Source organism: Pteropus medius, unplaced genomic scaffold, assembly GCF_902729225.1.
Source record: "Pteropus medius unplaced genomic scaffold, Ma_sr-lr_union100, whole genome shotgun sequence".
NCBI lineage: Eukaryota > Metazoa > Chordata > Mammalia > Chiroptera > Pteropodidae > Pteropus > Pteropus medius.
The window spans coordinates 4,504,708-4,518,790 of record NW_024342647.1 but is presented as its reverse complement, the minus strand read 5'-3'; the positions used below and the strand labels follow the sequence as shown (position 1 = coordinate 4,518,790).

Sequence of the window (14,083 nt, the reverse complement as noted above, 5' to 3'; positions counted from 1 at the left end):
AGAGAGATGAGGTGCAGCATCGGGGGGATGGGAGGGGGTCTGAAGGCCCTAGAGGGATCAGGGTGCAGATTTTCGGAAGTACGAAGGAATCTGGGGGCCCTGATGAGAATTGGGATGCAGAATCTAAGGAGATTTGAGGGAATCTAGGGGCGCAAGGTATTTGAGGCCGCCAGATCAGAGATCAGAGGGAGCAGGGTCTAGGGCCATCATTATTTGCTAAGGAGTAAGCGTTTTCTGGATGGAATCTGGGGAATATTGAGGGGGCGAGTTATCCGGAGAATCAGTGGGAAGCAGTGTCTTGTTAGCAAGAAGGGACCTGGCTAAGGTTTGATGGCAACACATGGCATGGGGTGTATGAGAGGGAGGTGCAAGGTTTGAGGAAGGCATAGTGCTTGATGGAATGCAGGAGTTGGGGGCTCACACTGAGGGAGGGCAGAAATCTGAGGTGTGGGATTGGGGTGTTAAACTGGAATGCAGGGTTGAAGGCTGCAGAGATTTGGAAACAGATTAAAGGATCTATGTCAGAGGGATTTGGGGCCCATGACTGAAGAATTTGGTGAGGCTTGTAATATAAAGCCCAAAAGGTTTGCATTCCGTACTGTAAGAGAGTTGGGAACTGGATTTGGGGTGGTTTGAATGATGGAGTGGGGATGTCATAACTGCGCTATAAAATTAAAGTACTTTAAATAGATTTGTGGGTTGGCGTCATGGGCTGCTAAGTCTCTGCATGAGAAGCAGAGTTCTGGGGAACCCGAGAACCTAGAAGTAATGTATGAAACTATGAGTGTATGAAGTTTAGCAGAGTTCAGGGATTCAGCCTGACTTTATCTGTGAGAGGTTGAATTTCCCTCACTCATTAATCAAAGATCCCTTATTATGAAGCAGCCATGGTACCTTCATTTACTTGACTGTGAAGCCAGACCTGCTGAAAAATAGTAGGATGGGGGGTGGGGGAAAGAATGGTAAAAGGGGGCATGAAGCAAGAAACTATGCCAGGTCATCTCCTAAGCTCCCATTTGCTTATCCCTTCAAGCTGTGATAGCAAATAGTATGTAAGACCTCCAGGGAATGAGTGGAACATGACTTCAGGCCTTATTTTCCTCATCAGTTAATTAAATAAGTAGTTTGAATTTATATAAGCTCCATTACAGCTCCTAGAGGCAGCGACTCTATGAATGAAGTGTTTGGGCTGGGAGAGAACTCGTATGTATTGAGCATTTAGTCCTGCGTCATGTTCTGAAGCAGTGGTTCCTAACTGGGGGTGATTTTGTCCCCCAGGAGACTTTTGGCAGCATCTGGAGACATTTTTGGTTGTTACAGTTGGGGTGTGGGGTACTACTGGCCTCTAGTGGATAGACACAGGGATGTGATTGAACATCCTTCAGTGCAGTGGACAGCCTCCATAATAAGTAATGATCTGTTCCAAAATGTCAGTAGTGCCAAAGTTGACGAACCCTGCCTGGAGTCAGATAACCTGGATTCACATCCTGCCTCTGTCTCTTCCTGCCTTTGTAATCTTGAATGAGTGTCTTAACCTCCCTGTGACTTGTTTCTTCACCTGTAAAATGGGGTTTACAACAAGACCTACATCACAGGCTTAATGTGAGGATTCAGGGAAGTAAATCAGATTGCCTAGTAAGTGCTCAAAATTTAGTAATTAAAAATTTTTATACCTAATTTCTTAGTTTTCATAATAGCCTTACTAAGTAGGCTCTACTATATCCAGTTTTACACATAAGGAAACTCAGGTGTAGTAAGTGACTTGTCTAAGGTTCCATAACTAGGAATGGTAGACCTAGGCTCATATTCAGATCTCTATAACCCTGTATAGTCTCTTTCCTTGTTTTGTCCTTGTTGGACCTGCTGGTCTTATTATCTCAGCCAATTCCCCTCTAATGAAAGGATTGCCCAGTGAGTATTGCTGAATATCAGATTGAACTCTAAAGGGGATAAATCTATCTCATTAGGTAGGGAGTAGCCCTGGACTTTGTTCCTGCTCTTAGACCAGGACCAGTGGGGTAGATAAGGAGCTTTAGGTTAGAGAAGATGAGGTGTAAGGGACTAGAAGGTGAGATATGGAAGCCATTGGCTTGAAAAAAATACTTCACAGGAGGCACTGAGGCTGAAAAGTCATAACTATTGTTCTGAATGACCTCTTTGGGTCTTCTTTCCTTCCTGGGACAGAAAAACAGCATTTGCTCTATCGGCACCAGGACTAGCTATAGCATTGCTGAAGCAAGTTCTGGAACATAGTAGGACTGGATCAGAAGGCAAGAGACTTAGCTGGAATATACACACACCCTTAAGGACTGAATTAATGGAAATTGAATCAGCTTGGGAATCAAGGGCTTGAAGTCAAAACCCTCCCTCTGCTGCTAATTTACTAAGTGACCTTGGATAAGTGCTTGCTTAGCCTCAATCTATTAAAAATATAAATAACTACCATTTATTGCTTGCCTATTATGTGCATTTATCTTGGTTAATCCTGCCAACGATCTAGGTGTTATTTTCATTTTACAGATGAGAAAACTATTAAGTGATTTCACCAAGGGTAAATAGCGAGTGGCAAAGCATGGATGCAAGCCTGGTTCTGTCTGACTTCTAAGTTACATTATACTAGTTTTATCAGAAAGCCTTTTCCTACGCTAAAGAACCCATACACTTATGTCTGGAGAGTGGATGGTAGTCAAAAATTTACAAGGCCCTCCATGATGTGCTTCTGCTAGATCAGATATAAAAGTTATTCCTCTGTGCCTTTACCAGCCTCTCGGCCAGACTGCCTAGGGCCTAATCAGCTAGGGAGCTGTCACATGTCTTTTGAGTCCACGTGGATTTATGGCTGGGAGTGGACACACCTGGATTCGAACTTAAGTTCTACTACCAGTTTTGAGACCTTGGAGAAGTTGCTTTTCTCTGAGCCTTGGTTTCCTTATTTATAAAGAGGAATAACACATATTTCACATAGTTATTATGAGAATAAGACAATGTATAAAAGACACCTGGCCTTCGGTAAATGGCAGTTTTATGAGAGGTAGCAATTATGACAGGAAGGAACCGTGGAAGGACACAGAGTGTTGCTCTGCCACACTTTAGTGACCCTAAGCAGTCCCCACTAGGCTCCACCAAACTCCCATCCCCTCTTGTACCTGTCCCAGGATCTGCTTCCTGGTCGTTTCATCAAAACTTCATGATTAAATGAACATGTGTTATATGCAGAGAAAGGAACTGAAAGAGTTAGCTGAGTGAGTCGAGTTGGAGGTCCCCCGAGGAAAGACTGTTGATTTTTCCTTTGTCCTGTATTGAGTCACATCGGCAGCATTGATATTGCCCAAATGTTTGTGGAGGATGCAAGGGAACCTGTCTAGGCCCTTCAGTTTTAGAAGAAGGATGGACTAGAGACGCATTTTTCTGCTAACTCTATTATTGATTTAACCTGTCCTTGACATAATTTAGCTGAAGTTTCCTTTCCCATAAGCATTTCCTTCTGGGTTATGTGTCCCAGGGCTGATATAGCTTTGGGATCAATCCTATGTTTTCCTATAAGCCCCCACTTGATGAGTTTAGCCTAGCCATTTGCAAGTGCCACTTCAGAATCCTCTCCCCTACAAAAGACTGGGTGTCCTGTGGAGATCTCACTGACTTTCTTCACTTCGGTCTTGCTAGCCACTCCCAGAGAGCGATCATTGGCGGCATGGAGATGATAATGTACTTGCTTAGCTTCCATTCAAATGCAGGAGGAATAAATGCAGTTCAGAAAGCTGTCATGAAAGGAAATGAGATAAGCCTTGCAGAAAACCCTCTCAAACCAGGGCAGCACGTAACCTTAGTAGGATAGACCTCTGTGTCTTGTGAAAAGAAATGTACTACTTTACATGTTTTCTCGTTTTTGTTTTTGTTTTTTATGTGAAGAGCTCCATTCATGAGCTCAAAATTATATCTCCAGTGTTTTCATGGGCTTGACTCATAGTAGGTGCTTAGTAAAGATTTGTTTAATTGCTTAAAGTTCTCTGCATTTGCTCAGGGCCTAAGCCTCCAAGGGGCTGGTCGAGGTATAGGAAGTAGAGGCATCTAGAGAACTACCCCATTGTAGGGATTCAAGCAATGGATGCAGATTTGAATCCTTAGGTTGTCTCTAACTCTTTGATTCTGAGATCAGGTAAAACAATCTTCAAGGAAGGCTCAGATTTTTTTTTTTTAGGCAAGGCAACCCTTGGTTGACCTCACAGATTGCAAGGACCTTGTCAGTTTACAATCCCTTATTTTTTTATTCTTTACGCCTACAGCACCTGGTCTTCCTAGGTGGTCTCCCATCCAAGTACTAACCAGGCTCGACCCTGCTTAGCTACCAAGGTGAGACAGGATTGGGCTTGTTCAGGGTGGCATGGCTGTAGACAGAATTTTTATTTTTGAAATGTCTGTATCTGGTAGCTTGGGTAGGGTCTGCCTATTGAAAGGTGCCTGTTAACTTCTCATTCACTGGCTAGGTGGCGGCTGCTGCCACTGCCCCTGCCACTATTACTTACTGCACAGTAAACTGTATACCTTGTTTGGTACTGGACTAAGTGCTTTGTACACAATCTCATTTAATCTAGGATACTATTTTAAAGCTCTTTTTCTTAGATAAACTGAGAACTAGAGAGGTTAGCTTTACATGCCGTGAAAGGAAAGATTGTTCATCCTTTCAAAATGCAGTTTGTAAACTGAATGGTTTGTTAATACAAGTTATTATTAATACCGTTCCTGAGTGCTGTTTATCATAATTTTAGTACCAGTCTTTCAGTACATAGCTGCCTGTTTCCAGGCCAAGCACTTTATATGCTTTATGCCTAGTTGTCACAGTAGCCTTTTTATAAAGAAGACAGGTTTAGTGAGATTAAATAACTTACATTAAATGACAATGCTGATTTGATCCCAGTTCTGTCACACTTCAGGGTTCATGGTGGTTCTATTGTTTGTTTATGCTACTCTGGGTTATTAATATCATGGACTAGGGAAAGCCTGGTGGCACCAGAAATGGGTAGACCAGACTAGGGTATGACTATAAAATTTTTCTGAGTCTTAGGGCAGGCAGCTGGAGCAAACACAGCTTAAGGGTTAGAGTCTCATCTGGAGCTGAAAAGCTGGGCTAGTATCTATGAGATATGCAGTATTAATCATGAAGTCAAAGGGCAGAGGGGATAAACAGGTGAGGTGAGATGAGAGGTCAGGAGTTAACAGTACAGAACGAACAGGAAACATGTTCAAAGTATCATGAAGACAGCTGAGATTATAAATAACATGTTGGGGTTCATTCTCACTGGTTTTAGATTTTACAGCTGGCAGAAAATGGGCTGGTAAGACAGTTCCTTTCATCTGTCTAGTCTTTTCAGGGAAGCTGAGTTCAAATTGACTTTCCATCTGAATCATTCTCAGTGTTAATAGTGACAGATATATCCTTCTGGAGGAGAGGGACTGTATGTCTGTCACATAGCGCTGTATCAGGCTAGGATTCTGTCTGCCCAGGCCATAGAAATGGGAGACATGGTTCAGGCTTTATACAGGTCTGAGGCTATCTCCACGCCTGAGACTTTAGTGATGGGAACTCACGTTTCCCTAGCAAAGCATGGCAGCTTTGGGGAAGGAATCCTTGACATCGTCTTCTGCCTGCGAGAGCCTAGCGAAGCTTCAAACAGCTGAGATGACTTGGGGTATGGATGTGGGCATGCTAAGTTAATTTTTCAAAGTGGATAGCTTGGACAAGGAGGCAAGAAGCTTTTTAACTGAAGGAGGTGGTATGATATCCAGAAAGCTGGGGAAAAATTGTGTTGGTATTTTTACAAGTTGGCAGACTCGTTTAATTAGCCAGTCTGCAGTGCCAGCTCTGGGAAGAACAGATGTCCTTATGCATTGTAAGGTAACATGCTCTGGATCCAAACACCAAATGTCCCCCTCAATCTGTTGGGATGATGGGAGAACTAAAGCTATTTTATTGGTTTAGGATTGAGAATGTTTGCATGGATCCTGAGTTCAAGTTTCTATCGGTTTTTTTATTGCCCCCAGACTCATGCCATTTAAGAATTCAGCAGTCAGTTTCAGATATTTACATGAGACCTTATAGGTTCATGATATGTGCTAACGTCTTGTTTTACTGAGGCATGGATTTGAGTCATAACCAGTTGCAAGGCTGCTATATGGGAATGGGTCCCTCAGCTAATAAATCAATGTAACCCATTCTATAGTAGACAAATATCATAACAATATTATGGTTCTTTCTTCCTTTTGGAGAAAATTATATGCTATAAGGCTGCATTTCCCAGAATACAGTCTAGAGAGCATTTGTTAATAAGTGTTATATGACAGTTTAAAAAAAAAATAGCTTGAAGTAATGCTGGGTTAAGCAGAGTTAAAGATATCTGTTCTACAGGGTTCCACCATGTTTGAGCCGTGTGACCTCGAGCTAGTTTTTCTGAGCCTTAGTTTCCTCAGCTGTAAAATAGGATAAAAAATATTATCTACTTCAGTGTCGTTATGAGGACTAAATGAGATTATATGAAGCATGGTATCTAGCATGGAGTAGGTACTAGATGTGTACTGTTTCCCATCCAGTATAAGAGCAGATTTCAGGGAGGTGGGATTGATGTTAGATAAATTGTGCATGTCTGTTGCTGAATATTTGTCAGATTGCAATCTACACCTAAATATGGGGGAAATTTGTAATGCCTATCTCGGCATTGACTCCCCTTCTCCAATGATGACATTTGCAAAGCTTTCCTCAGCTTGCTGCATTGTCCTTAAAAACCAAGCTAAGTCGCCCTCCGCTCCCTCCTCGATGGTTGACCATCTGCGTGTCAAGAGACTGCACCGGTACAGCTGTAGGATTTGCATTTAAGAAGAGCTGAATTTATCCCTATGCCTCACCTTGCTAAATCTATTCTTTCTAATTTGGGGTATAAACTGACAGTGACATAAGGCTGCAGAGCCCTGCAGTTTCTGTGGTTCTACTTCATGAGCATATGTGGATCGAGGAGGGTGGGAGTATGCATGGCATGTACTTCATGAAGCAGGGGTTGTTCCAGACCTAAAATAAATTGTCTTGTTAAAGTACTACCATTTTTAAAATCATCTGGGCTTGAGTCTTTGGCTATTTTAGCTCCACCACTTCCCCACCCTAATCCACTCAGTTTATAAATCGTACTGAGTATGTACTTCTGTAATATTGCTCAAATGTATCTGCTCTTTAATTCCACCACCTCCTCCCCAGTTAAGGCTCTCCAGTACTTCCAACCAGGCACTTCTGCTGTAGCTTCCAAACTAGTTTCTCTGCTCTTTCCCCCACTACGTTCAAGCTTTGCTCATATCAGTTCTCTGCTCCAAAACATAACATTGCTTCACTGTGCCCATCAAAATGAAGGTCAAAGGTCTCATTTTGGCTCTGAAGGCTTCTTATAATCATTCTCCAATTTCCAAACGAGTTAGTATAAACCCACTATATTCTCCCACAATTTTCACCTAAGGATGAGAGGAAAGAAAACTTAAGAACTTTTTGGTGCTGATCCAAATCTTAGCATTTTGTACACTACATATATCTCATTTAATGCTTACTTTGACCTTGTAAGACAGTATTTTCATTTTACAGATGAGGAAACAAATCCAGAGGCTACGTGTTCTCTATTCTCTCTCTTTTTTTTTTTATTAAAAATTATTGTAGTGAACATTAATAAAATCAAATAAGTTTCAAGTGTACAATTCAACAGTATCCTATGTATTATATATGTTATATATATATGTGTGTCACATTGTGTGTTCTGATTTACTGAATTTGTGTCCTTCCTATGCTTTCTAACCTTTGTTAAGACTGTGCCCTTTGCCTGATACTTTTCCTCCATATCCACATACCTGTGCATCCTTCCAGGCCCCTATCAAATGTCGTCTCCCCTCAGAAAAATCCATTTCCCTTCAAATTAGAGTGAATCCCTCTTAGCCTCCATCAAACTTAGGTTATACCTCATTGATTATACTACTTTCTGCCTTGATTACTATTTACCTGTATTCTTTGTCTCTTTTGCCTAATGTTTGAGCATCTGAAGGGCAGAATTTATATCCTGAAAACCTTAGTATCTAGTACAGTACATGACACCTAGTCTTAGGTGGGTGGATAAGTGAGTATTTAGGAGGATGGATGAATGGGAAATACAAGTATTTTTCTGATGTAATATTTTGCTAGTCATAATTCTCTGTTTCTCTGGAGGATTCCTCGGGACCCAAACATGACACGATAAACTATATCCACGATAAAAAAAAGCTTCATGCTTTCGCTCACACAGTTTTCTTTCATTAAAATGCCTTTATCCCTCATTGCCTTGTTTATTTCAAGACATAGCTCAGGAGTGTCACTGCTTCTGGGAAGCCTTCCACGCCTTTCTTGAGGTAGAGTCCCTTACTCAACCCTCTGTGCTCCTGCAAAACTTCATGTGTGATCTTTTCCTATACATAATTTTTCTGTGCTTTTCTCCTAAAATAAATCATGAGTTGCAGACTTCACAAAATATAAAAAATAATCACTACTATTTATCTAGCATACTACTTGTCTAGTGCATCATATTCATCATGTTATTTAACCCTTCCAAAAACCATGTAAAAGTAGACACCATTATTATTTCAACTTTATAGACGGGTGATGGGGAAACTGAACTTTGGGAAGTTTAGGTCACTTCCTTCAGGTCACACAACTAAGTAAGTATCAAGAGACTCCAGAACCCGAATTTCTATCTACTGTACGATTCCTCATCTGTTTTGTTCCCCTAACACAAAGTAGATGTCAATAAATATTTGTTAAGTGAATGACTGGATGAGTGATGGCAGCTGTTGTCTAAATGTCTCTTCATATAGGCAATGGAGTAATGGCACCTTTTTCTCTTTAGCAGAATTTGGCCTTCTGGAGCATGAATCCTAAGCTGTTCAGTTCTGGGCTGTGCTAGCAGGACCCTTCAAAGGAAGAGCAATGGCTGCAGCAGCAGCTTCTCACCTGAACCTGGACGCCCTCCGGGAAGTGCTGGAATGCCCCATCTGCATGGAGTCCTTCACAGAGGAGCAGCTGCGGCCCAAGCTCCTGCACTGTGGCCATACCATCTGCCGCCAGTGCCTGGAGAAGCTGCTGGCCAGCAGCATCAATGGTGTCCGCTGTCCCTTCTGCAGCAAGATTACCCGCATAACCAGCCTGGCGCAGCTGACAGACAACCTGACAGTGCTGAAGATCATTGACACAGCCGGGCTCAGCGAGGCCGTGGGGCTGCTCATGTGCCGGTCCTGTGGGCGGCGGCTGCCCCGGCAGTTCTGCCGGAGCTGTGGCGTGGTGTTGTGTGAGCCTTGCCGCGAGGCGGACCACCAGCCTCCCGGCCACTGTACGCTCCCCGTGAAAGAGGCAGCTGAGGAGCGGCGTCGGGCCTTTGGTGAGAAGTTGGCCCACCTGCGGGAGCTGATGGGGGAGCTGCAGCGGCGGAAGGTCGCCTTGGAAGGTGTCTCCAAGGACCTCCAGGCAAGGTATAAAGCCGTTCTCCAGGAGTACGGGCACGAGGAGCGCAGGGTCCAGGAAGAGCTGGCTCGCTCTCGGAAGTTCTTCACAGGCTCCTTGGCCGAGGTTGAAAAATGTAATAGCCAAGTGGTAGAGGAGCAGAGCTACCTGCTTAACATCGCGGAGGTGCAGGCTGTGTCTCGCTGTGACTACTTCCTGGCCAAGATCAAGCAAGCAGATGTGGCGCTCCTGGAGGAGACAGCTGATGAGGAGGAGCCAGAGCTCACTGCCAGCCTGCCCCGGGAGCTCACCCTGCAGGATGTGGAGCTCCTTAAGGTCGGCCACGTCGGCCCCCTCCAAATTGGGCAAGCTGTTAAGAAGCCCCGGACTGTCAACATGGAAGATTCCTGGGCCATGGAGGCTGCAGCCTCTGCTGCCTCTACTTCTGTTACATTTAGAGAGATGGACTTGAGCCCCGAGGAAGTGGTTGCCAGCCCAAGGGCCTCACCCGCCAAGCAGCGGGGTTCTGAGACAGCCTCCAGTATCCAGCAGTGTCTATTCCTCAAGAAGATGGGGGCCAAAGGCAGCACTCCAGGCATGTTCAACCTTCCCGTCAGTCTCTACGTGACCAGCCAAGGCGAGGTGCTGGTTGCTGACCGTGGCAACTACCGCATACAAGTCTTCACCCGCAAAGGCTTTTTGAAAGAGATCCGCCGCAGCCCCAGCGGCATCGATAGCTTTGTGCTGAGCTTCCTTGGGGCTGATTTGCCCAATCTCACTCCTCTCTCAGTGGCCATGAACTGCCATGGGCTGATTGGTGTGACTGACAGCTATGACAACTCTCTCAAGGTTTACACCTTGGATGGCCACTGTGTGGCATGTCACCGGAGCCAGCTGAGCAAACCCTGGGGCATCACAGCCCTTCCATCTGGCCAGTTTGTGGTAACTGATGTGGAAGGTGGAAAGCTCTGGTGCTTCACTGTTGACCGAGGAGCCGGGGTGGTCAAATACAGCTGCCTCTGCAGTGCCGTGCGCCCCAAATTTGTCACCTGTGATGCTGAAGGCACCGTCTACTTCACCCAGGGTTTGGGCCTCAATTTGGAGAATCGGCAGAATGAGCATCATCTGGAGGGCGGCTTCTCCATTGGCTCCGTGGGTCCTGATGGGCAGCTGGGGCGCCAGATTAGCCACTTCTTCTCAGAGAACGAGGATTTCCGCTGCATTGCTGGCATGTGTGTGGATGCTCGTGGTGATCTCATCGTGGCTGATAGTAGTCGCAAGGAAATTCTCCACTTTCCTAAGGGTGGGGGCTATAGTGTCCTTATTCGAGAGGGGCTCACTTGTCCAGTGGGCATTGCCCTCACTCCCAAGGGGCAGCTGCTGGTCTTGGACTGTTGGGATCATTGTATCAAGATTTACAGTTACCACCTGAGAAGATACTCCACCCCTTAGGAGATGAGAAATAACCAGTTTCTTCTGTTCCCCAGCCAACTTCCCTTCCCTTATTCCTTGGTTGTTGGTGATACTGTCAGGTAGACCTGGCTTATGTCCTCATTCCAACTGGTTAGTCCTAGAATTTTAGAAACTCTTAGTTTTTTATTGGCATTATTTTCCCCCTCAATTTAGAGCTTTAGCAGATGCACTTTCCCAACAAGACCCATGATGGAGTTAGCTGAAGTCTGATTAGAACTTAGGCCCTTCCAAGGCTTCAGTAGAGAGCCTTTTCCCCTTGATTTGAAATTTGCCCTTGTATTGAACCCTTGCTGATTTTCCTCTCTTTTGGCTTTGATGACCCTGGTCCATTATTTCCTTCCTATTATAGGGTGTTTCATCTGTGTCACTTTCTCTTCAACTCTGCTGCACTCAGTGTGCATGCTCCAGTGGGATCTGCTCCATCTTTCAGTGACATTTCGGACATCATATCCTTGTGGCATGATGTCTCAGGTCTGATCGCCTTTAGCAGTTGAAAACTCATTCAGTTAGTGCCCTTTGGGAAGCACCACCTCTCGGCTCGGGGGGTTTTATGCCATCTTGGAATGGTCTCTAATTGCAGATGTGACAGAGAATGAATTGACTGTAGTCCATTAATGTTGAAGACTTTAGTCTGGAAATTGCTTGCCTTTTTTAAGGAGCATATGGATTAGAATTATGCCAAAGTATAGGAAGATGGGGTAAAACAAATGCGAATATAGTCAGCAGACACTCTTGGATAGTCTGTAGAGCTCATCATTTTTCATACTACCTCTTTCCACTGACCTGTGCTGAGAGTTGTCTGTGGAATTGTAAAACACAGTCCAAGGCCAACAAAGTGGGGAGGTGGACACATGTCATTTCATTAGTAAAACAAAACTGTTGGGTCCTTATTCTGTATTTTCCTCAAGTGAGTGTATAATATTTGGTTTCAGGGTTAATTTCTATTCCTCTATCAAGCATTAAATAAGTGATAACTGTTTTCGTCATCACTGGTGTTCATTTTTTAATTAAATATGGGGTTTGGGAGGTGAGCAGAGGGATAAGTTGTACCAAGCTGTTTTGTTTCCATGTCTGATGTTGCATTCTTTGAAAGCATTGAGGATCTACCCAGGTTAAAATTCAGCCAAAAAGTACCATTATGTAAAGATAATCCAGATCTTATTCCCACACCCGGTGTAGGGAACCAGCCTCCAAGGTCTATAGTGTCCAACATCCTGTCCTAAACTGAGTCTTCCAGCATCTGCTTTATCCTTGTAATTACAGTTCAAAAAAGGAAGAAGCCTTGTGCTCTTAAGACCAGAAGTCAGTGAGGGAATTTGTGACAACATTGCTCAAGCTTTGGCATTTACTAAGCAACATATCTTGCTCTTTGAGTGCAAGGCTAGTGGCAAGCCAGAGAAGTATTACCTTGTTTTCACGGAAGCAAAATTTGTTAAGTGAGCTATTCAAAATTGGATTTTGGGTAATGGCTGGTGGTGTTTTTGTTTTTTTGTTTTGTTTTTTTGGCTTCTGTTGTAACAGCTGGTGGATAGGAAAGGAAAGAATTAAAGTGATGAACTAGTTTATCTCGTGCTTTTCACCTGGAGAAAGCCCAGCATGATCTAGTTGAACTAGATCATCTGATTATGAAATTACACTCGGTTTTCGAAAATTGTATACTTGAGAGGAAATTGATCCAATTAAAAGTGAATCACAAATGACTCCACTAGTTATTAGAGCCACTTTTCTGTGGTAGCAGCTGGCAGCAGGAGATCTGTCATTCTGTCAGTGGGGGACTTGCCGAAGCAGTAACAGTGGCTGATGCCTTTGGCACGTGGTTTTCAGCAGAGAAATGAATATTATGGGTTGCCTTGATGTAAACTAGGCCCAGGATTCTCTAGTTGCTGATGCTTTCGGAAGGAAATGCTATCATTATTAGTATTTATCATTTAGATCTACCCCATCTCTCAACTCCACTCGTGCCTCAGCTCTCAAGTAACGGCAGGTATCTGCTGGCTAAAAATGGAAATGAGTGTGGTCTGAACGTTTTTGTTTCTTTGATGTGAATGTGTTTAGTACAGTCAGCTTTCAATTATCTACCATATTGACTAAATTGCAGAGTATAACCCCGAGAAACTAATTTGCTCAATTACAGCAGTTTTTTTTTTGTTTTTTTTAAACCAGCAGTATCCTTACTCAAATAAAGCCTTACATGCAAGTCTATATATAACAGATCGAAGAGCAGCTGCTCTGGTTGCAGCAGGTTTGTGGGCCTAGCAAACGGTCTTTAGCAACCCTCACCTAACCTGTGTTCCACTGCACAACTCACACGAATCTACAGAACACTTTCTGAAAACCACTGACGTATAGCATTGCTTAACTTCCAGTTCCATCTCATTAGCCATGTGGCCATGGACAAGTGATTTAACCCTTCCTCTTCTGGAAAATGATGAAAAGGATCCCTGCCTCCAAGAAGGGTATAAGATGGGAGATCACAGATGTGAAAATACCCAGCACAGTTCTTAGTATACTCAATAAGTGAAAGCTGTCATTATCTTCTTTATTGAGTTGTTCAAAAGAGTAGCATAAGGCTGCCTAACCACTCCGAACAATACCTCCCACTTTCCTATTTTACACATTCCTATCTGGCAACCAAAACCTTTGTTAGGCATTTCTTCCCCTTAGCCACGGGTATCCAAATAAATCTGATCACCTGTTCCTTTTTACTATACCTCTACCATGTTTCTATTACTGTATAGATAACTGTGTTGCAATTATTGGTCCATATATCTGAGTTTTATTGAGAGCTAACTTTAATGTCTAGCTACGAGCCATAATATGGTACCTAATACAGAGGATGTCCTCAGTTTTTAATTGGTTCTGTATTTACCTGATGGTGATAACGGGTCCTCCCATAACCTGAGTCTTCCTGAAAAGTCCCTTACATTGATTGGATAAAAATATATTCTCTGGCAAGCCCTTTTTTAAGGTGTATATATATATATATATATTCCGAGTAATTATATAGAATTTAAGGTTTTTTATAAGGTGTATATATATATATATATATATATATATATATATATTCCAAGAAATTATATAGAATTTAAGGTTTTGGAGCATTGATTCATTCAATATTAT

The 14,083-nt window shown here is 43.3% G+C and overlaps 2 protein-coding genes and 1 pseudogene across 6 annotated transcripts in view; 1 reads left to right on the top strand and 2 right to left on the bottom strand.

Annotated features, from left to right (window-relative positions):
• The window catches only part of TRIM32 (tripartite motif containing 32), a 12,451-nt gene extending 502 nt beyond the window's left edge, over positions 1 to 11,949 (top strand). Inside the window, exon 2 of one of the 2 annotated variants that reach the window (XM_039866767.1) lies at positions 8,904 to 11,949. In XM_039866767.1, coding sequence (XP_039722701.1) covers positions 8,981 to 10,942 — 1,962 coding nt within the window. In that variant the 5' untranslated portion in view covers positions 8,904 to 8,980 and the 3' untranslated portion in view covers positions 10,943 to 11,949. Of the gene's footprint in view, positions 1 to 8,900 lie in introns of both variants that reach the window. The other variant, XM_039866766.1, reaches the window with a different exon arrangement.
• ASTN2 (astrotactin 2) overlaps positions 1 to 14,083 on the bottom strand; it is a 791,570-nt gene that overhangs the window by 187,659 nt on the left and 589,828 nt on the right. The gene's annotated exons all lie outside the window — the stretch shown is intronic.
• Positions 4,275 to 4,393, bottom strand: LOC120605858 (uncharacterized; annotated as a pseudogene).